Below are 24223 nucleotides of genomic sequence, written 5' to 3' on the forward strand. Positions count from 1 at the left end.
ATAATTCAGAGTCTGATTCTTTTGTACAGCAAAATAATGTTTTAGTCATGTATACTTATTGTGTATCTAAGTTATATTTTAATATATTTAACATCTACTGGTCATCCTGCCATTTAGGGGGGGGGGGGGGGTAAGAGGTGAAAAATTGGAACAAGAGGTTTGGCAATTGTTAATGCTGTAAAGTTACTCATGTATATATCCTGTAAATAAAAGGCTATTAAAAAAAAAAAAAAAAAAAAAGAAATGACCAACAGGATGATTTCACTAAAGGCCTGAGAGACTTACACGAACTGATGCTGAGTGAAATGAGCAGGACCAGAGATCATTATATACTTCAACAACAATACTAGATGATGACCAGTTCTGATGGATCAGGCCATCCCTCAGCAACGAGATCAACCAAATCATTTCTAATGGGGCAGTAATGAACTGAACTAGCTATACCCAGAAAAAGAACTCTGGGAGATGACTAAAAACCATTACATTGAATTCCCAATCCCTATATTTATGCACACCTGCATTTTTGACTTCCTTCACAAGCTAATTGTACAATAATTCAGAGTCTGATTCTTTTTGTACAGCAAAATAATGTTTTGGTCATGTATACTTATTGTGTATCTAAGTTATATTTTAATATATTTAACATCTACTGGTCATCCTGCCATTTAGGGGAGGGGGTGGGGGGGGGTAAGAGGTGAAAATTGGAACAAGAGGTTTGGCAATTGTTAATGCTGTAAAGTTACTCATGTATATATCCTGTAAATAAAAGGCTATTAAAAAAAAAAAAAAAAAAAAAAAAGAAATGACCAACAGGATGATTTCATAAAGGCCTGGAGAGACTTACACGAACTGATGCTGAGTGAAATGAGCAGGACCAGGAGATCATTATATACTTCAACAACAATACTAGATGATGACCAGTTCTGATGGATCAGGCCATCCTCAGCAACGAGATCAACCAAATCATTTCTAATGGAGCAGTAATGAACTGAACTAGCTATACCCAGAAAAAGAACTCTGGGAGATGACTAAAAACCATTACATTGAATTCCCAATCCCTATATTTATGCACACCTGCATTTTTTACTTCCTTCACAAGCTAATTGTACAATAATTCAGAGTCTGATTCTTTTTGTACAGCAAAATAATGTTTTGGTCATGTATACTTATTGTGTATCTAAGTTATATTTTAATATATTTAACATCTACTGGTCATCCTGCCATTTAGGGGAAGGGGTGGGGGGGTAAGAGGTGAAAATTGGAACAAGAGGTTTGGCAATTGTTAATGCTGTAAAGTTACCCATGTATATATCCTGTAAATAAAAGGCTATTAAATTAAAAAAAAAAAAAAAAAAAAAAAGAAGGGGAGCAATAAACTGGGAAAACATTTTTACAGTCAAAGGTTTTGATAAAGGCCTCATTTTGAAAATATATAGAGAATTGACTCTAATTTATAAGAAATCAAACCATTCTCCAATTGATAAATGGTCAAAGGATATGAACAGACAATTCTCAGACAAAGAAATTGAAACTATTTCTAGCCATATGAAAAGATGCTCCAAGTCATTATTAATCAGAGAAATGCAAATTAAGGCAACTCTGAGATACCACTACACACCTGTCAGACTGGCTAGAATGACAGGGAAAGATAATGTGGAATGATGGAGGGGATGTGGGAAAACAGGGACACTAATACATTGTTGATGGAATTGTGAATACATCCAGCCATTCTGGAGAACAATTTGGAACTATGCTCAAAAAGTTATCAAACTGTACATACCCTTTGACCCAGCAATGGTACTACTGGGCTTATATCCCAAAGAGATCTTAAAGAAGGGAAAGGGACCGTATGTGCAAGAATGTTTGTGGCAGGTCTCTTTGTAGTGGCCAGAAACTGGAAACTGAGTAGATGCCCATCAATTGGATAATGGCTGAATGAATTGTGGTATATGAATATTATGGAATATTATTGTTGTTACTGAAGTAAGAAATGACCAACAGGATGATTTCAGAAAGGCCTGGAGAGACTTACATGAACTGATGCTGAGTGAAATGAGCAGGACCAGGAGATCATTATATACTTCAATAACAATACTATATGATAATCAATTCTGATGGACCTGGCCATCTTCAGCAATGAGATGAACCAAATCAATTCCAATGAAGCAGTAATGAACTGAACCAGCTACACCCAGCAAAAGAACTCTGAGAGATGACTAAGAACCATTACATTGAATTCCCAATCCCTATATTTTTGCCTGCCTGCATTTTGGATTTCCTTCACAGGCTAATTGTACAATATTCAGAGTCTGATTCTTTTTGTACAGCAAAAAAACAGTTTGGACATGTATACTTATTTTGTTTTTAATTTATACTTTAATATATTTAACATGTATTGGTCATCCTGCCATCTAGGGGAGGGGATGGGGGGAAGGAGAGGAAAAATTGGAACAAAAGGTTTGGCAACTGTCAATGCTGTAAAATTACCCATGCATATAACTTGTAAATAAAAAGCTATTAAAATTAAAAAAAAAAGATAGAGATTAGAGAATATTTAATAAATTATTAAATGGGAGAGATTTACTGGGACCAAATGGATCCATGTTTGGTTCCAGGGATGAATGAGACTATCATCTCCAAGAATCCAGCTGCAAATGTCAGATACAAGATTCTTTTATAGGGTAACAAGAACAATGACCTAATGGGGGGAGGCACCTAGGATGACATAATGGGAGGTACTTGGAGAGCCTCCTGGTATTCTAATGACATCTAAAATGGATAAAGACCTTTATCCCATCAAACATTAAGAGGGAATAATCATAGCCTAAGGTCTAAAATATAAGACGTTTATCGAGCATTAAAAGAGAATGGTTATAACCTGAGGCAGAGTAATTCAATAGGACATTTGGGGAAACTGGATCAGGACATTCTGTGGCACAGCACCATAAGCTATCTTGCACCTCAAATTTTAAAGCCCATGGTTTTCATTTAGTAAAGGTTATAACTTGATAGAACTGTGACTGTTCAAAATTGCTAACAGGCATTTCTTTAGAAGTTTTCTTAATTCCTTCTTATCCCAAAAGAATAGAGATTTTTTCCCCCTAACCTCCTTCCAAACTCTAAAAGCTTTTTACCCTCAAATCTCCACTCACAAAGTCAGTACAAAAGTTGATTTTGATGTGGGTGTGGTCCTTTAAGATTTCTTTCTTCCTGATTCCCAACCCCTCCTAGTTGATGTAATTATCAATCAAGGACCTTTTGATTCACAAATCCTGTCCCTTTGAATTGCAATAGAAGATCCAGGCCTGTGCCAGCCCCACCTGGATCTGAGCCAACTTGGGACTACACCCACAGGCCCCTCTAGCTACTCTCCCATTATAAAAGGGCCAAGCTGAGAGCCCCTCTTTGCAGGTTCCAAACTTGCCAGCCTTACACCTGGCATGCCAGGACCCTCTGTCCGCTGGAACTCTTGTTTCCCTTCTTATCTCTACCTTCACTTATTTTCTTAACTATACTCTAACCTTACTCCCAAACCCCACAATAAACCTCTTTTATCAATCTAGCTTTTCGGGCCAATAAAGCTTTATTGGGCACTGGGGCCGCTTCTAGACCTTATTTAAGTCTGTATCCTTGCGCCAAATCCAGTGGGGTCGCAGGGAGCTCTCTCTATATTTCTCTCCATGTAATAAACGATTGGATTGTTCTCTAATCTGTCTTGCTCAGTTTCTGCCGTGTTACACACTCTCCTCACGGCCCAAATAAACCTACTCCAGTCCCTTCACATATCCCGTATCACCTCCCACGCATCTGGCGCGCCCTCTCTTTGCCTACTCCGCAGCTAATCATGCCGTGGGAGACCTTGGTCCGTTTAAGCTGAGGCTTTCCACAGGTCTCAGTTTGTCCGAGACCAGCCCCGTTGGGTGATTAAGGCTAGCTAGCCGCTGAGGCAAAGAATCTCCTCTTCTACCCAGTCAAAAAAATCTGAACGAGTAAACCTGGGAGGGGAAGACCCTCGGGGTTTCTGGCCAAAGAAGAAGGACGGCTGACTTTCCCTCCCTCCCCCCTCCCCTCGCCACGCCACACCCTTGCCGACGACAGAGGCCTGGGAAGCTTTTTCCCCACTAGACGGGCGAGGAGACTCTTTGCCTAGGGCCAGGCCTCCCGGTTTGAGCCAGGGTCTAGCGGGGGGCTGAGCAGCGGAGAGGCCCCGCCCCCAGACGCCTCCCACAAGGCCCGGGCCGCTGCCTTAGGCTGGCCCAGCGCCAGGTGCCTTTTCTCTTCTGCCTCTTTCTCCCCGTAGGCCCCGCCCCAGGCATGTGCCCGCTTCCTCGCTCTTTAGAGGTTCTGGCCCCGCCCCCACCCGCGCTCCGCACATTATCCCCTAACTCCTGTAACGGCTGGAATGGAGACGAGCTGAGCCCCCGAGTGTGAGTGCGGACGCTCGGACCCCGCTGCAGGGAGACCAGAAGTGGGACAGGGGCCCTGCCTGGGGCACGGAGCGCCCGCCTCCACCTTCCTCTTAGTCCCACCCTCCCGCTTAGCAATCCCTCTCTCCTCTCCTCCCCTCCCCCTCCTCTCTTCCTCCCCGACTCCTCTCCTCCCTATTCCCTTTCTTCTTTCCTTCCCTTGTCTCTTCCTCTCCCCTCCTCCTCTCTTAACTCTTCCCCTTTTCTTCCCCCTTCCCAACTCCTTTTTCCTCCCCCTCTTGTACTTCTCCACCTGTTCTCTCCTTCCTCCTCCTCCTCCTCAAGTCCCCCTCTCCTTATCACCTCCCTTCCTAATTCCCTCCTCCTTGCCCTCTCTGCACCTATGACCCCCAGGGAAGCACTTCCGTAGCCTATGACCTTTGGCCTCCGTTTCTGGCTTGTGCTGTGTGCGGAGGGCTCGGAGTACTCGTACTCCAGCTCCCAATCTGGGACCCTTGGGCCCCCATCTGTCCCCCTGACTTAGTTCCCTTGTCTCTTTGACCTCCGCAGGATTTCCAGAGGCCGAGATTGGGGTAGGAGGAAGGCCTTGTCCGAGGTATACGGGGCGGGAGAGAGAGAGGGTCCCGCAGTTCCGTTTGACTCTGTCCCACCTGTCCGTTGTCAGTTAAGGAGGTCAGAGGTTGGAAGGGCTGGCCTTTGGAACAGGGCCTTTGTCTTTTGCTTGGCCCAAGAGCCAACAAACAAACAAATAAAGCGGAGGCAACTTTTGGCTGGTTGGAAGGAAGAACTGCTGCTCAAATCGAGTAACCCGAAAATGAGATGGGAGACCTTGCAGGGCCGAGGTTCCTCGTCACTGGACGCTTAAAGGATAGTGGGATTGGCCACTTGTCTGGCATATTCTAGAGAGACTCCTGTTCAGTTAGGGATTGGGTTGTAAATGGCCTTTGAGGCCTTCTCCAACCCTCCCATTCTATGGTGAGATGGAATTTTTTAGAAGCGGCCTGTGTTTGAGGCCCCAAAAAGGATTAGGCATCTTAAGTGCAATGGAAAAAATACTGAATTTGAGGACACACACATTTAAGTCCCAGATATTTTACTTACTGCCTTTCCCTTCCCAGTCCTTAGTTTTTAGATACATAAAAGAGGGGTCAGGTTGGATATCTTCTAAGGTTAACTTTTGTAGTTAACTTAAGTCTCTTTTGACCTGTGATTTTACAATTAGATAAAAGCGAGTGATAAGAGGAGTAAAACCCAAGTAGCCTCACATAAGAGGGAAACATCAATATATGAGTAGTCAATACTGCATCGAGATCAAAAAGGACAGTTGGATTTAGTGATTGGGAGTAATTTGAGATACTGGGGAGAGCATTTTCATGAGATGGGTAAAAGTAGGGGTGAAGGTAGGAATCATTAGACAGAGCTGAGTTGCTGATATATTAGAGAAACACCTTGATGTAAAATGGTTGAGAGTGTTGGTCTGGGAGTCAGAAGCTTTAAGTTGCCTCACTTCTAAAACTAGTATTAGTTGCATGACATTGGACAAGTCATTTAATTTCTCAGTGTTGTAGGCCTGTGGTTCCCAGTGTTTTTATTTTGTTTTTTTGGTGAACCCTCTTTCAGCAACAAAAATATTGCAATATATTCTTTATATTATTTTAGATTGATTTATTAAAAGCTTATAACTACAATGAAAATTTTTGCTCCAAATGCTCTACGTTAAAATTTACATTTTGTAATTATGAATATTTTATCTGGGATATTTTATAAGAATTTAAAAAAGAAATCCTCATATGCTTACTATTATCTGCAAGAATTCATTAAAATTTTATAAATGTTGGCTATAAATAACATTTTATGTTTTGGTACTTGCTCAGGGTTACAAAGCTAGTAAGAAAGATCAGATTTGCACTCTCATCCTCCAAACTCCCAAGATTAGTGCACCACTTGGTTAGACCCCCAAATATTTTAATGAAATAAGTTACAATTTGGAAGATTTTTAACATAAAATAATCATATATAAAACAAATTTCCTTTTTTGGGGGTAAATACTGTTTTATTTTTTCCAGTTACATTAAAGATAGTTTTCACCATTTATTTTTTATAAGATTTTGAGTTTCAAATTTTTTTCCCTTCCCTTCCATCCACCTTCCTGAAAATGGTAAGGATTCTCAAATAAATTATACATGTGTAATCATTGTGTCTTATGTAATGACATTCTCTCATAAAAAAGAATAAATCAACTAACCTGACTCCCATTTTGTCCCCCCCCAAAAAATCACAAAAGACAATCTTTTATGTTAGTCTCTTGCAGGATCTACTAATGTTTAGCATTCCTAAATATTGATACTTGTTTACCTTTTCATCATGCAGACAGGATACTTGCCACCTTTCAGAACTACTATCCTTCATTTGTGTAATATGTAGACTTTACTCTGTTTTTCTTTTGATTACAAGTTTATCCTCCTTTTTCTCAAATTGTTAGCACAGTAATGAACAGCAGGATGCTGGAATTGATAAGACAACAATTGAGCATAATAGCTCTGAGTAATTCCCCACACACTTCCATATTTGCAACCAGTACATAAAAACAGGTAGAAGCAAGGGTTTACTGTTACTGTGCATAAGTTACTATATATGCAGAACCAAGTTCAAGGGTATATTTTTTAGTCCTGCAGTGAGAATCTAGATTTAATCTCTCAATCTACATTGGCACTGGCAGGTCAGGTCGTCAGAATGGCTGAGGTCTCTTTCATGATCTAGGGGTATCTCAAAAAAGCATTGACTTCTAATGCTTTTGTTTTGAGCTCCATTTCTGGGGTGTTCTCCCTAGAATAACAAGTGATGAATGCCTCGTCATTCTTTGCTAGTGCCAGTTATATCTCCCCAGTATCATTTAACTAGTTGATTATTTTCCTTGATGACATTGATAAGCAATTAACATCATTGAGCTTTTAAAGCAAGAAAATATTTGCTAGTATAGTGGGAAGAGCTCTGGACTTGATGTGACATTACTTTGACCATATTGTGTGGCTTTAGGTAATTTTATAAGAAATTTGCTGAGATGATATTGCAAGGATGGATACACAAACTTATGTTTAGCACATACTTTTTGCACAACCACCTCAGTTTTTGAGAAGATTGGGCTGAAATTTAAAGTGGTTGAAAAGTGATTACTACAAAACACAAGTTAGCTTCCTGGAGGGACATAACTGCTATATGTGTTGCTTCCTTGCCTGTAGGTATCCTGGCAGTCAAATAGATTTTCTGATCAGGACTGATTCTTCCTAAGGCTTGGCCAGTAGATCTCTGGTGGATTTTCTGACCTTTGCTTGACACTTGATTGTTGGAAAGAACAAATAAATTATTTGTAATACTTTTATAAGTCATGAAATACCCATTTTGACCTTACCTTGGTAAATGGCATAAGATATTGCTCTATATCCAATTTCTGTTTTCTATCTTTCCTAACAATTTTTAAACAATGAAATCTTATCCCACAAATTTAAGTCTTTACACTTCTCAAATGAAAGATTACTATAGTTAATTTGCTGCTATAAGTTAAATATCTACTTTGTTCAGCTGATTTTTCTGTTACCCAGTAACAGAATTGGTAATTACTGCTTCATTTAGGTCATTAGTGACTACTTTTAAGATTTAGTACTACTAAACTATCTTCCCTTTATCATTTTTTCTATTCATTCCATTGATTATCTTTTGTTCTTCAAAAATTTTTTATAGTTCAGTAAAATATACATATTTTTTGTAATTCAATTTGCCTCAGCATTTAAACTCGGGTTCTCCTGACTCCAGAGCTGGTGCTCTAGCCACTGGACCATCTAGTTGCTCCAAGTCTTAGTATTAGTATTATTATTTAGTCAAAGTAAATCATCCCATCCTATCTTTTGCAAGATGGTTTTATTTACTCAGTTCTTATATTTTTATTTCTCCTCTTTTTGCTATTGTTGGGATTTCCAGTAAAATACTGGATAATATTGGTGCCAGTGGGCATTGTTATTTCATACTTGATCTTATTCCATTACAAATAATGCCTACTAATGGTTTTAGGTAAATGTTTCTTATCAATTTAAGAAAAAAGCCATTTGTAGCTATACTTTCAGATGTTGGGTTTTTTAAAAAATATAAACCAGTGTTGCACTTAATGAAACCTTTTTTGCATCGATTAACATAATTATATGATTTTTGTTATTGAAAAATTTTTTTTTTAATGTTAAAACACCCTTGCACTTTTGGTATAAATTTCACTTGTTCACAATTTACAAACTTTGTAATTTATTGTTGTAATCTCCTAGCTAGAATTTTTATTTAAGATTTTCGCCTTCATATTCATTAATGAAATTGGTCTATAATTTTTTACTCTTCCTGGTTTAGGGTATCAATATCATATGTGCTTGATAAAAGGAATTTGTTAGGATTTCTTCTTTGCCTATTATTCCAAATAATTGGAATTAGTTGGTCTTTAAATGTTTAATAGAATTAACATTTAAATTCATCTGATTCTGAATTCTTTTTTCTTAGGGAGCTGATTTATGGCCTGTTCAATTTCTTATTCTGAAACATGATTATTTAAAAATTCTATATCCTCGTCTGCTAATCTAGGTAGTTTATCTTTTTGTAAGTAGTCTTCCATTGCAGTTAAAATTTTAAATTTATCATCATATAATTGAGTAAAATAATTCCTTGTAATAATTTTGATTTCATGTTTCATTAGTGGTTTATTCACTCTTAATTTTTAATGCAAGTAATTTGGTTTTCATCTTTTAAAAAAATCATATTAACTAACGGTTTATCTATTTTATTGTTTTTTCCCCAATACAAAATCAGCTCCATGGTTTTCCTAGATCCAGGTTTATGAATCTTACCTTTAATTTTTAGGATTTCCAATTTAATATTCAGTTGGGGACTTTTAGTTGTTTTTTTCTAGTTTTTTAAGTTACATACCCCATTTATTGGTCTGTTCTTTCTTTGTTTTGTTGATGTAAACATTTAGAGATATAAATTTTCCTGATTACTGCTTTTGCTGTATATCATAGTTTTTGATACATTGTCTTATTGTATTCTCTTTAAGTATTGTTTTCTATGATTTGTTCTCTGATTTATTCTTTAAGATAACATTGCTTAGTCTTCAACTAGTTTTTATTCTGTACTTCCATGGTCCCTTATTAAATACAATTTTTATTGTATTTTGCCATGAAAAGAATGCATTTAATGCTTTTAACTGTAAATGTTTTATGCTCTAATATATGGTAAATCTTTATAAAGGTACCATATACCATTGTATTCCTTTTGATTCCCATTGAATTTTTTCCAGATTTCATATCTAGCTTGTCTAAAATTCTATTCACTTCCTTGACTACTTATTTATTTTTTTGGTTAGATTTATCTAGTTCTGAAAGGGGAAGGTTAAAGTACCCTGCAATTATAGTACTACTGTCTATTTCTGCCTAAACTTTTTTTTTTAAGTTTAGATGCTATAGCATTTGATGCATATAGGTTTTATATTGATATTGCTTCAATGTCTATGGTATCTCTTATCATAATTTTAGTTTCCCTGTTTATCTCTTTTAATTAAATCTCTTTTAGCTTGAATTTTGTCTGAAATCATGATTGCTAGCTCTGCTTTTTTTTTTCCTCAGCTAATGCATAAGTTCCACTCTAGCCCTTTACTTTAATTGTGCATTTTTCTCATTTTAAACTGTGTATTATAAACAACATATTGCTAGATTTAATCCATTCTGCTATTCCTTTTTGCTTTGTAGGCAAATTTATCCCATTTACATAAAAAGTTATAATTATTATATATTTTCCCCATCCTATTTTTCTTCACTATTGTCTTCAGCCTCTTTTTATTCTCAAACCATCTAGTTCTAATCATTAATCTCCTAATCCACACCCTTTTTATATGTTCCTTATGATTTCTCCTTAACTTCCACTTCCTTATTTTACCCATCCCCTTAAGAGTCTCTCTCTTACCTTTTTCCCTCAGCCTTCTAAATTTTAATTTACACACACTTTTAAAAATTCTTCGCTTATCTTATTCCCTTGCTCTCTTATTTCTTTATAAATTTAGAAGACTTTTATACCCTTCTAGATATGTGTGTGTGTATATGTATGTATGCATGTATATGTTGTTTTTTTAATATACATATGATGAGAGTAAAAAGTTCCAGCACTATTAGCCTTTCACTCCCACTTGCTTCCTCTGTATCAATTCTTCCTTTCATGTCTCATTTGTATGAGGTAATTACTTCTTTTTACCTTTTTGCTTTTTAGAATCTCCTCTATCATATTTAGCTCAACCCAATGTTTCTTTCAAACTCCTTAAGTAATGATAGTCTCAACAATATTTGTAACATTTTCACGTATAAGAAACAGTTTTTGACCTTTTTGAGTCCCTTATAATTGTTTACCTTATATTCCTCCTAGATCTTCTATGTTAACTTTAATATTGAGTTTTCATTGAGTTCAGGTATTGGACATAAATACCTGTAAGTCTTTCAGTTAGTTAAATGCCTTTTTTTTTTTATTATTCAGAATTATATTCAATTTTGTTGGGTGAGCAATTTTTGGTTGCGCAATCTCAGCTTTTTTGCTCATGAAAATATATTCCAAGACTTTTTTTTTTTTTAATAGCCTTTTATTTACAGGTTATATGCATGGGTAACTTTACAGCATTAACAATTGCCAAACCTCTTGTTCCATATATTCCAAGACTTATGGTCTTTTAATGTAGAAACCACAAGATCTCATGTGATCCTGATTATAGCTATGTAATATTAAAATTTTTTTATTCTTGTTACTTGTGATATTTTCTCCTTAACCTGGTAGCTTTGAAACTTGGTGATAATATTAGTACAAAATTTCATACTGGGATATCTTTCAGTTGATAATCAGTGGATTTTTTTTTTTTTTTCTATTTTACCTTCTTGTTCTATAATTTCACTTCAGTAATTATCTTTAATGATTTCTTATAATATTATATCAAGATTCTTTTCTTTGATCATAACTTTCAAGTAGTCTACTAATTCTTATCTTGTGTCTCCTAGATCTATCCTCCAGATCAGTTGTTTTTCTAATGCGATGTTTCACATTCTTTTCTATTTTCTCATTCTTTTGATTTTGTTTTATTATTTCTTTGTGTCTTGTCCAATTCTTATTTTCAAAGAGTTATTTTTTCCTTAAGTTCTTGGATTCCTTTTTCCAATTGGTTGACTCCCTTTTCATAATTTTCTTGGTTATCTTAGATTGCTCCCCTCCCCCCCCCCCCAATTTTTGCTTGATTTCTCTTATTTGACTTTTGAAGTCTTTTTAAAGTTCTTCTAAGAACTCTTTTTGGGCTTGTGACCACTTGACATTTCTCTTTGTGGTAGGAGTATCTTTTATTTTAATTCACTGTCTTCTTCCCTATATCTTCTCTGTCCCCATAGTAGCCATCTACAGGTGGGTTTTTTCTCTTTTGCTTACTCATTTAAAAAAAAATTAATTATTATTTAATTTAATTCCTACAATAACTCTGTGAAGTTACTGTCCCCATTTTACTGATGAGGAAAGTGAAGTTGAGGTAAAGTGTATTTGTAATTTTATTTTATTTTTGTATTTTATATCATATTTTATTTATTTTGAGAAGGGATACTTTCATAGGTTCCATCAGATTGTCAAAAGGGGCTCATGGCCCCCCAAAAAGGTTATTTCTGCTTTAAAGTAGAAGGCAGCTATTTCTGGTGAGGGCAAAAGCCTCTGACACTTCTTTTATAGACTGGGAAGAGGAGTGAGGCAATTAGAAACCTCTGGTTGTAGTGTCCAAAAACCTGTCCACTAGGAGGGACCAAGATATGGGCTCAGCTCTAAGGAAAGTGAATTATCCCTATCATATGAGAATACTTTTCATACAATGTCAGAAGAACTGCAAAGACAAATGTTATGAGAATTCAGAGGTGGAAGTGAGGTTAGTTATTGTTGGAAGAAATGAAGGATTTTCTGAAGGAAATGATATTTGAGGTAGACTTGAGGACATTATAATAAGTAGCATATAATAAGTGGGGAAAGCATTCTGGGCAGATGGATGAGTTCAGATGGAAAAGAACCAAGCATTTTATTTTTATTTCAGTGGAGTATAATATAAATGTAGTGTGTGGTAGTGTGACAGTGAGTTGAAGCTAGAGGGGAAACTAGATGGTTCAGGTGATAGAGCACTAACTCTCAAGTCATGAGGACCTGAGTTCAAATCCAGCCTCATACACTTTTAACATTTACTAGCTCTGTGACTCTGGACAAGTCACTTAATCCCAATTACCTCGACAAAAACAAACAAAAAACACCCAACCAATCAAGAAAAAAACCCAAAACAAAACTAGATGAAATACAGAATATAATGGACAAAATGAAAAAGTTGTCTTGTGTCATTCCCTGATTGCCTCTCTTCCTTCCCTCTGTAACCGGTCCTTCCTTCCTCTTCTAATATCATCTACTAGTGCTATGAGTCCTCTGCTCCTCTACTTAGGTCCCCTTTGAATCTCTTCTCTCCCTTCTCTGTGGACTTTGCTCTTCTCTCTTCCTCTCCTCACTTACTGATAGACAAGTTCTTCCCTATTGAAAAGGGAAGAGAATGAGAGATGGATTCCTCTCCTGCCTTACGTTAAATGAGGTATCTCCTTTCTTTCTCAGGTCAGTGCTAGAGTTGACAGAGGACACTTGATGCTCCCTAAGGTGATTAGACTGGACATAAGTGTGATTGTCTGAGATGGTGTGTGTGCAAGCGCCCGAGCATGTGTGCACCTGCTGTTTTTCTGCTACATGCTGAATGTGGTGGTAGGGGTACATGTGCAGTACGTCATTGGGGCAGTGGGTGTGTATAATAAATAGGGTGTAAGTGGATTTGATTGGAGAAGCTTCTGTGAAACTGGTAAATGATCATGACTTGCATTGCTGTGTAAAGATACAATTTAGGTGAATTGTGTGGGAGTGGTGTTTCTTGGGGCTGTGATAACAAATGTCTGTGATTGGGGGTTGTTTTGCTTGGATATAGGCTCAGACTCTGTGCTGTGACAAGGGCCATGAGCTACCCTATGACTTCTTCACCTAAGGAGCATGGCTTACCTTCATCGCCCCCATCCTCCCCTGTTCTCCTTAATCAGGAAATTAGACCAGGTGAGAGGGGAAGGGACTGGGGGGAGAGGAGGGGAAGGTTAGAACCTGAGAGTACCACCATTATAATTTCAGCCTCATTGAACCAGTTCCTTGTTGGGTCTCATAGGATAAATGGCTGGAGAAAGATAATATGGTACTTTGGAAACTCATGGGGTCCAAGGGGCATGATATCTTCTACCTCTTACAAGCCATGGAGAGGCCCCATCCACAGTCCTTTCCCCTATTAACCTCTCTCGCCATAAATATTGCTTTGTCACTACACAATTCCTAGTCTTTTCCCAAATCACCTGTTCTTGGGGAGAGGTTGGTAGATGGTTCCCAAGCATTCCATAGGCCTCCCAGTTACTCAGGACTAGGCAATCATTCACTTTGTATATTCCTCTAATATTTTACTGGGTAGGAATGTACAAAGAGGAAAGCAGAGAGGCTACTGAGACTTTTCTTCCTTATCCCTATTTTGGAGCTCTTCTCTTATTCATCTCTTCTTCCCTTCCTGCTCTCCCCTCTCTTTCTGTCTTCTCTTACATTCCTGTATTTTTTTCTCCCTAGTAAAACCAGTAACCTGGGACTGGCAATCAAAACCAGAGCTGTGGGCTCAGGTCCTTCGTCAACAACTCAATGCCCAGCTGCAGCTTTCCCAGAAACCGGACCAGTCTCCAGCAGTGGAGCTCCTTTTAGCTGAACTTCAGGTCCTTCTGACTGCTGTACTCAAGGATGGTAGTCCTGCAGCTTGGTACTACCTGTATAATGTTCTGGCCTCTCTGTCACCTTACCAGACGCTGCTTTGTGGACACCTTCACATAGTCCCTTTGCTGGAGCAGTTATATGCCTGGGCCCCCCACATCCAGGCCCAGCTTGGTCTGGATTTTCTGGAGATGCTGAAACAGACCTTTCCGCCAGACACCTCTATGATGGTCCCATCCAGCCACACTTCTTGCAGAAACCAGAAGCTGAGAGTACCATACTCCCAAGCTGGTTTGGGCCCACCATGCCCCTTTGTCCAAGCTGAACAAGGGCAGACGCAGAAGTCTACGAATGAGGATAAAAACTGGGTGTACCCTGTGACCCTCTCTCAGCTACAATATGCTCTGGGCATTGTGGGAGTAGATGTGGCCCATGATGAAGCCTTCTGGATGAATGGCCTTGGTCTTCTGCCTTTGGCCTTGGCCACAAACATCCCTGTGAAGTACCTCAGCAGAAAAGAGGAGGAGTATCCTGAAAGTGGTGCCGGGTAAGCAAAGACAAGAACCTGGAGAAAGATGGGAGTCAAGATCCTCTGACTTTCCTCTTATTCTCCTCCTTTCTAGTCCTTTCCCAAGATAGCAATAGAAACTCTAAATAACTGGGCCCCCTGGGTGAAGGTGAGGGAAGCTCTGCTTCTAGACTCTCTTATTGATACAATCTAAAGATTGTACCATTTTTGGTTTTTGGCCATGGGAACAAAGCCATCCTGCTTATTTTTTGCCCACTATTGCTAGATACTTTATGCTAGGCACAGTTTTTTCTCCTTGATCCACTTACTTTAGGTTAATACCACCAGACCCACATGAGTATTCATAGCAAATGAATCCCTTGCTTTCCCCATCTGACCCACTTGAAATATTCAGGCAACATGAGTACCTCTTCAGATGTTTATTCCAGTCTTGGAATGAAGTAGATGCAGTTTCAAGAGTGGAAGAACAGAAAGAGGACTGTTCCAAGGGATTTCAGAAGTTCAAGGAAAGACTCAGTGGGTTTGGAATTTGAAAGTTTAGAAGCTGCCTTTCTTGCTTTAGCTAAAATTTGTAACAAATTGTAACAAAAACAAGGTTTTGCTTGAGAAAATCTTGGCCCCTTTTTTTGGAGCTGGGAAGTCATCAATATCACTCCTAGATGACCTATTCTTGCCTACCTCTTAGAACAATATTACATTGGACTTTTGACAGAAAGTCATTGTCAGTTATCGAGCAAGTTAATTTTCACTTCATGAGAAAAGTTACAAAAATTGTTATAAATAAATAAAGCCCAACCTGTCAAGGTGAATAGATCTGGCGTTTAATCAGTTTACCTCAGCAGTTCATTGTGGAAATTGGCCCCTAGAGCTACCAACAGGGAAGATTAAGATTTCATTTCTAGAAGTTATAAAGAGCAGGGAGAAATTTTCAGTGACTTATATACTATATAGTGTGAGATATTTGTTTTTCTGGCATGGCCAAGTAACTGGCCTCTATCTTGAAAATATAGCCTAATATTGCTCCTATAAGGGAAGAAGCAGAGCTTGCACAATGCCTTTCTGTTCTCCAGTTTATTAGAATGAAGTATTTGTAATTGGGTATAGAGTTGCTGATCAGGACACTGCAAATCAATTGATTTTCCAACTTCTAGCCCAGTTGATAAAATTATAGAAGTTAAGGAACAGACAACAGAGACCAGGACATGTTAAAATCTTAAACAAAATGTAAAACAGTGCTTTATACTTTAACATTTTATGAGGAGTGAAGGTTTTTGGCTCATAATTGAAGTAGTGGATATTCAGCCATTTTGCCAACTGAAGTCAGTTAAGGTGGCTCTGAGGAATGTTACCCAGCTTAGAGAAGAAAGCCACCTATGGATTCAAGAGAGAATTACCAGTTAGGAGATGAGAATTACCAGCTAAATCCTGCCCAACACAGATAGTGCAGTTTTAGAAGAGAAGGGATACTATAGAACCAGAGTTGTGAATTGCCCTTACCATATGTGTTTCCTGTGTGTTATCTCCCTTAGCAATATAAACTATATGTGTGCTCATTCTTCCTTCTCATGATATCTTTGTGCGAGAATACATTTTAGGTATGGACCGAATGTTTGGTAGCTTTTATCATCATTCAATATGACTAAAAGCTTTTGCTTTTAGGTAATTGTCTTTACTGGCTAACTGTTAAAGGCTAACAGAGTATATTAGGTATTTGTTTTTAGGAGTTTCTTGAACCTAGGGATAGTTGCCCAGTGGGGACCCAATCTGCAAGCATGAATCAAGAAGCATCCCAGAAGGGGAGTTACATTTTTAAAATATACTTTCAGGTTTTCAAATCAGTAAACATTAAGTGTCAGCATAAATAAGGATCTGAAGATGTAGGAGAGAATCCCTGAATCAGGAAGTTGAAGAATAAAAAAAGATTCAGAAAAGAAAGGTTCACTGAATACTTGTAACACTAGATATAATAAATTTGTGTGTGTCTGTGTGGAGAAATTAAAAAAAGAATATGAAGAGGTAGAGAGAAATTCTTACATAGAATTCGAGGAAGGAAGACGCCGAAAGAAATATTTGGAGCCAAGATATAAATTTGAGCCTCTTTCTGAAGAGATCAGGAACTTGGTGGTTTGAGAGAAAGCAATTGTTTGAATTCCAATAAATAATAAGATTAGTAGATATTAGGCTTGTCAGGTCAAAGTTCATTTAGTAAGGGTTGTTGAAGAAGAAAAGAAATCAGTGAGTCTTTGCTGTGGGGATTATTGAGATAGCCATTTAGCAACCTGATAAAGATACAGAGATTTCCTATTTTTTCTGAATCATGTATACAAGATATGACCGGGAATCTGCTAAAATTTGTTAAAACAGATGACCACTATCCACTTCTGGTAATTCATTTGGGCAGAAATAATACTGTCAGAAGGAATCCAAATTACAAAATCTTGGGCAAGAAACCAATATAAGAGTACCAGTAGTGTTTTTATTACTCTTGCTCACTGAAGACAAATAGTGTAGAAGAAAAAAGGAAATTTGACAACTAAAAGTTAAGATGATGGTAAATGAGATTTAGATTTCTAAAACAAAACACAGGAACATATTAGCTTAAATATCTTAAACTATAAGAATGAGAGACTCATATAGGGATGGAATTTACCTTCTCAAAGATCGTTGAGCACATATTTGCTTGATAGTTTACAAATCTAATGAAGAGGATTTTAAACCCCTTAATCATCACAGGATCATAAAATTTATGGTATATGTGATGGAATATTATTGTGCTATAAGAAATGATGAAGGGGCTAGTTTCAGAAAAATCTGGATATGAATTGATAGAGTGAAGGGAGCAGATTCAGGAGAACATTAAATGTGAAGATTAAATGAGATAGTAGGTGACATAACATAAAGGTCTTTGTAAACCTTGAAATGCTTTAATAAATGTTAGTTCTATATAGCTTTTGTAGCTAAATAGCTAGCTAAGTGCCACTTTGCAAGTGACTTAATCTTTGTCCCCCTTAGCAACTGTGATTAGTTGTAGAGAAATTGCTAGTTTACATTGGGAGAGAGAGTTTCTACACTGGAAGTTTTCTATTAAAAAAAAAATTATAGTTGCTATAATTTCAGATCTGGAAGGGACCTTCAAAACCATCTTTTATATACATGAAAAGGAGTTCCCTCTACAGTTCTCCAAAAAGTTATTTATTACTTGAAATCCCCTAGGATGGGGTGGTTAACTACCTCCCAAGGCAACCATCATCAAAAGAGAGAAAGAAGGAGGCAGAAAACTACCTATGTAAAACTACTAAACTATATAACTACCTAACAAACTACATAATTACATAACCTACTTGGAAAGTACTTAACCATGTAGGAAGAATAGTAGCAGTTACAGACAAAATCCAAGGAAAGAGCCAGAACTAAAAATGTATGTAGACCTGAAGTCAGGAATACCTTAGTTCAACATTTTCCTCAGATACTTATTAGCTGTGTGACCCTAGACAAGTGACTTAACCTTTCCCACCTTCAATTTTTTGTTCATAATAATCTATAATAATACCTTTCTCTCAGGATTGTTGTTGAAGATTAAATGAGATAGTTGGTGACATATAACATAAAGGTCTTTGTAAACCTTGAAATGCTTTAATAAATGTTAGCTCTACATAGCTTTTGTAGCTAAATAGCTAGCTGAATGCTACTATGCAAGTGACTTGATCTTTCAGTCCTCCTCCCTAGCAACTGTGATTAGTTGTAAAGAAATTGCTAGTTTACACTGGGGGAGAGAGTTTCTACATTGGAAGTTTCCTACCAAAAAAAACTATAGTTGCTATACTTTCAAATCTGGAAGGACCTTTGAAACCAATTTTTATAATCTGTACATGAAAAAAAGTTTCCTCTACAGTTCTCCAACAAGTGATCTATTACTTGAAATCCCCTGAGACGGGGTGGTCAACTACCTCCCAACGCAACCCATTCTACCTTTGGAGATCTCTAATCCCTAGGAAGTATTTACTCTTGAATTTATTTATACTTAAATCTAAATCTTCTGCTTTGTAATCTTCACCACTGTCCCTGGTTAATAGACTTTGGGGAACCTGGGTCCTAATGGTGATCCTATGGAGTAATATTCGAATTTTGGGAGCTGTGAAAACTGAGATCTGTTAGACAACAGATAAGTACATGTTGCACTATCCTGAACCCTTATCCTTTGTTGGAAAAGAGCGTACTCAGGAAGAAGCCAAAGGACACCCAAAGTCTATATAAGGACCTAATTAAAGCAAATAGGAAGTGTGTAAGGGTGGAATGTGTTAGTAGTGGTAGTGAGCCCCTGTTATCCTCTTCTATATAATGCCCCTTCAGATACTTGAAAAAAACTATCCTGTATCAAGTCTTTTTTCCCAAGTCTGAATAGTTTTAATTTCTTTATTTGATCCTTTTACACTCTTTTGTTTATTTTTAGTTCAAAATTTGTTCCTTCCCTTGACTCCCCACCCTTGCCTATCGAGACAGCAAGCTTATACTTGTGAAGCCATTATACAGATGAAGTCATGCAAAACATATTTCCACATTAGCCATATTAAAACAAACAAAAAAAGAGAATAAGATCTGTATCAATCTGCCTTCTTGAATCCATCAGTTCTCCATCTAGAAGTGGATAACATTTTCCATCATGAGTCCTCTGGAATTGTTGTGGATCATTGTCCTGATCAGTTAAGTTTTTCTCTGTTATTGCATGTGTTGCTCTCCTGAATCTGCTCTCTTAACTTTATCAATTCATATCCAGAGTTTTCTGAAACCATCCCCTTCATCATTTCTTATAGCACAATAATATTCCATCAATATACCATAAATTTTATGATCCTGTGATGATTAAAAAGATTCAAAGCATAGTTTCTGGGTAATCATTTTATTAATAAGGCCAGTAAGTTATTAATAACAGGATGGTCATTTGATTGTCTATCTTAACCCAAAGACAATCCTGGCTTCAGATTCACAGTTTATATACCCTTCAAAACAGTAGGTAATCCACCAAATAGCAATCAAATCTAATTGGTTAACATGATAGAAAGTGAGTTATATTAAAATGAAAGGTTGAGTATCTTTTGGATGGGGAAAGTGTCTTTATACCAGACCACCCATAGTTTTAAGGCTATCAATTCAAAGAATGTATACCCCATCCTAGCCTGAGCAAAACACAGTGGCTTCTGCCAGATTGGGACCTTGAGCAAGAAAGTGAGCCCAATCTCATCATTATTAATGTTCTTAAGAACTGAATTTAAAGTCAGGACTTTAGAAAAAGGGTCAGGCTCTGAATTTCTACCTTGCTTATTGGTCATTAATAATAATTTCTCATAATCCTTTTATGATTTTAAGTCTTGATTACTGCAATCATTTGTCATCCCCCTCTAGACATGTTCCAGTTTATCAATATTCTTTCTAAAATATTATTATCTAAAATATTCTAAAATAAAATAAAATGCTCAGAACTGAACACAAATTTCAGATGTGACTTGACCAGGACGAGTAAAAATGACCATCACTCAATTCTTAGCACTATGCCCCATGCTACCTGATAGCAGGTTACTTTGACACCTAGAAGAGAGACTATACTTTGGAGATTATAATCCTTTCAGTTTTGGAATACATCCTGTATCTATCCTGTATCTAGGTTGGCTTCATCCTTGCTTCACTTTACTCCATCTTTTTATTAGCCACTTTGCCATCTTATATATCTCTCTACTCCTCCTCATCTCTGCTCCTGTTTTCCAGTAACATGCGGAATCTTAATCAAATGAGTATACTACTGCTGAAAAGATTGTTACTCTACTTATTGTTCCACCCCTCATTCTGCAACTTTCTGAACCAAAATTCCCTTCCCTGGCTACCACTGTTGTAGAAGTATTATATCCCTTATCTGAATATAAGATTCCATGAGATTAGGGACATTTTTTTTGCCTTTGTATTTGAATCTCCAACACTTATCAGAATGCTTGGCATTTAATGGAATGAATTCATGAATTCATTAGCTTTTTTGTTATGGTCCAGAACTTGAAACAAGGTTCTAAGTCAGTGGAATTGATAGAAACAATGGTTATTTAGCATGGTGCTTAACAGTTCTCTAGTTCAGTACATGTACTTAGTACTTATAGGTCTACAAGATTCACACCTTTGATTAGAGAGGATATAAACTCCAACAAACTCAGCCAGAATGAGAAGGAGGAAAGACATAGAAGTGGTGGCAGGCTCTCCTCCTTCGCTTCCCCACTGAAACCAAGAGCCCCAAGGCCTCCAGAAAAACTAGCTGAGCCCCGAGACAAAACTTTGAAGGAGACAATAAAGGATTTGGACTTTAACCCCTGGCAACTCGTGTGGTGATTACTGAACTGAAACAAAGGCTGCCTCCAGAGACCCCAAGAAAACCTCAACAGAGAATATTACATAAGGGTAGTGTTTCACAGCAGAAGCCATTAGGGCATTCCCCATCCTCTGACCTGCTTCCCTCAATTAACCCTTCATGGATGGAGGGAGAAGGAGGAGGGGGAGAGGTAGTAACACAATCAGCATCACCTATGAAGCAGCCTATGACAAGATTACAAAAGGCACTGGTTAAGGCAAAAAATGAAAGATAGGATATATCTGATTTAATAAATGCATATCCTGTTATTGAAGAGCTTGACTCTTCAGGTCAACAATGGAGAAGAATACACTCTTTTTGATCTAGAAAAAATTAAGGATTTGAAAAAGGGTTGCATTCTTTATGAGGCTACAACATCTTATGTTAAGATGTTATTAAAGAGTTTGGCTTATGAAATTTTAACCCCCAGTAATTGGAAATGCATAGCAAGGACATGTTTAGAACCTGGACAAAACTTGTTGTGACTTTTGGAGTATCATGAATTATGTAGGTTTCAAGCCGAATACAATAAGCAAACTGGAGTTAATGTACAAATCACTAACCAACTAGCAGGTGAAAGTCAATATGCACAGAATTCAGCACAGATTAATTACCCCATAGGAGCGTCTGAACAAATTGCTACTGCTGCTATAAAAGCTTGGGGTTCCCTCCCAGGGAAAGATCGAGGGGAAGCCTTCACAAAAAATAGAGCAAGGCAAGACTTTGAAGGAGACAGGACAGGATTTGGACTTTAACCCCTGGCTACTTGTGTGGTAATTACTGAATTGCCTTCAGAGACCCTAAGAAAAACTCAACAGAGAAAATTACATTTTAGAGAGAATATTACACTTTTTTGTCTTCTGTGTGTCTTTGTCAACACATTAAGCTCTGAGTCTGCTTGAACTGCCAGGATTTTTTATGTGTTCTTTTTTCTTTCATAGGAACTGTTTTCTAGCTATGTTTCTTCCATTTGGCACTTCATGCAGTTGCTTTTTGGAGCACAGATATAGGACTTCACATTTATGTGTCTACAGTTAATAGTAGATTTATAGAAATCATCCAACTTACCAGCTATATCTCCCAGCATATGTCATCTATAAATCTAGTAATATGTCAACCAGGAATGCTTATCCTAAGCCAGGCTGGTTGGGCTGTTTTTTTCTTTAAAAGTATTAAGATTTTCCTCAAGATTTGGATTAGCTCAGGGGAGCTAACTTGAATAAAGAAAAGAAGAGGATTAAGATATTTCTTCTACCACATGTCTATATAACAGCTAGCATTTATATAGCTTTTTAACATTTGTAAAATGTTTTACAAATATCTCATTTTCTCAGAATAACCCTGGGTGTAGGGACTGTTATTATTCTAATTTGATGAGGAAACTGAGACAAATAGTAATGATTTTCCCAGAGTTACAGCTAGTATCTGAGAATTTTGAATTCAGGTCTTCCTGATTCCAAATCAAGCATTCCATCCAAGTGCATGACTTAGCTACTTCCAAAAACTCCAAGTCATTGATAAAAATGTTGAATAGTGAACAGTGAAGGCATATTACTGGGATACTCCACTAGAATGATCCCTGTTTTAAGCCTATTAATTCTTTGGTTTCCATAGTTCTGTCCCCTTCTAAATCCACCAAACTATCATATCACATTTCTCTTGCCCATTAAGACAAGGAAGAGGTAACAAGGGCCTATTAGGATTCTGGCAGTAACAAGTTGTGAATGTGGAATTGCCCAGACTTGGTAACTGATTGATTTTTCCTTTTTCCTTCAATTCAAATCCAATGGGTTCCTAGGAAGATGGAGGTTTCATTAATGGAAATTAGAAATTTGGGAATAGAGATATGCTTAGCTGGGCAAAGATGATGGATTATAGAATTTCAGATTTAAAAGAGACTTCTATGGCCATCTAGTCCAATCATTATATAAATAGAATCCTTACTATAACTTAATCAAGATCTCCACAGAAGATAAATGTATCTTTTGAAGCAGCCAGCTTATTTCACTTTTGGATACCTCTAATTGTTAGAAGTTTTTCCTAAATTGATCTTTTTACTCTTCTAGGTCCAAACAGAACAAGTCAAACAGGGGTTTTTACATTTTAAAATTTACATTTACCTGACCACCCTTAAAATACTAATCAGCAATCATGTCCTTCCTGAGTTTTCTGATCACCAGAGCAAACATAAAAATTCATTCAACCAATCCTCATGTTATAAACTTGAGCCTAGATCATCCTAATTGCTAACCTTTGTATACTCTCTAGATCATTAATGACCCTCGAATTTAACACAATATTCCATATGAAGTTTGATAAGGGCAAAGTACAGTGAAACTCTCACCCACCTCCTAATTTCTGGAGGATTTCCCCCCTTTTTTAAAAAATATAAAGCTTTACAATTTCAAAACACATGCATAGATAGTTTTCAACATTCTCCCTTGCAAAACCTTGTGCTCCAAATTTTTTCTTCCTCCCTTCCCCCCATTTCCTCCCCTAGATGGCAAGTAATCCAATATGTTAAATATATGCAATTATTCTATACATATTTCTTTATTTATCATGCTGCACAAAAAAAATCAGCTCAAAAAGGAAAAAAAAACTGAGAAAGAAAACAAAATGTAAGCAAACAACAACAAAAAAGTGAAAATACTATGTTGTGATACATTCTCAGTCTCCACAGTCCTCTCTGGGTGCAGATGGCTCTCTTCATCACAAGACCAATGGAACTAGCCTGAATCATTTCACTGGTAAAAAGAGCCATGTCCATTAGAATTGATCATTGTATAATCTCGTTGTTGCTGTGTACAATGTTCTCTCGGTTCTACTTCTCTTGATTCTACTTACTACTTTTGGCATCAGTTTGTATAAGTCTTTCCAGACCTTTCTGAGATCCATCTGCTGATCATTTCTTATAGAACAATGATATTCCATTACATTCATATACCTTAATTTATTCAACCATTTTCCAACTGATGAATTTGCCCCTCTTAATGTACTCCACAGTCATGTTAGGTTTTTTGGCTACCATAA

General features: G+C 37.2%; 1 protein-coding gene across 4 annotated transcripts in view; it reads left to right on the forward strand.

Moving 5' to 3' along the window:
* The first annotated feature begins 4304 nt into the window (after positions 1-4304).
* Positions 4305-24223, forward strand: part of DNHD1 (dynein heavy chain domain 1) — a 99886-nt gene continuing 79967 nt past the window's right edge. For 2 of the 4 annotated variants that reach the window (XR_004233301.1, XM_031962085.1), the window contains exons 1-4: positions 4305-4427; positions 13110-13151; positions 13471-13592; positions 14142-14823. Coding sequence is in view for 3 of the 4 variants with exons in the window: in XM_031962085.1 (XP_031817945.1) it covers positions 13499-13592; positions 14142-14823 (776 nt within the window). In the remaining variant the exon portion in view is untranslated. The remainder of the gene's footprint in view (positions 4428-13109; positions 13152-13470; positions 13593-14141; positions 14824-24223) is intronic. The other 2 variants (XM_031962083.1, XM_031962084.1) reach the window with 1 other exon arrangement.

The sequence above is a fragment of the Sarcophilus harrisii genome, chromosome 3 (genome assembly GCF_902635505.1).
Source record: "Sarcophilus harrisii chromosome 3, mSarHar1.11, whole genome shotgun sequence".
Classification (NCBI taxonomy): domain Eukaryota; kingdom Metazoa; phylum Chordata; class Mammalia; order Dasyuromorphia; family Dasyuridae; genus Sarcophilus; species Sarcophilus harrisii.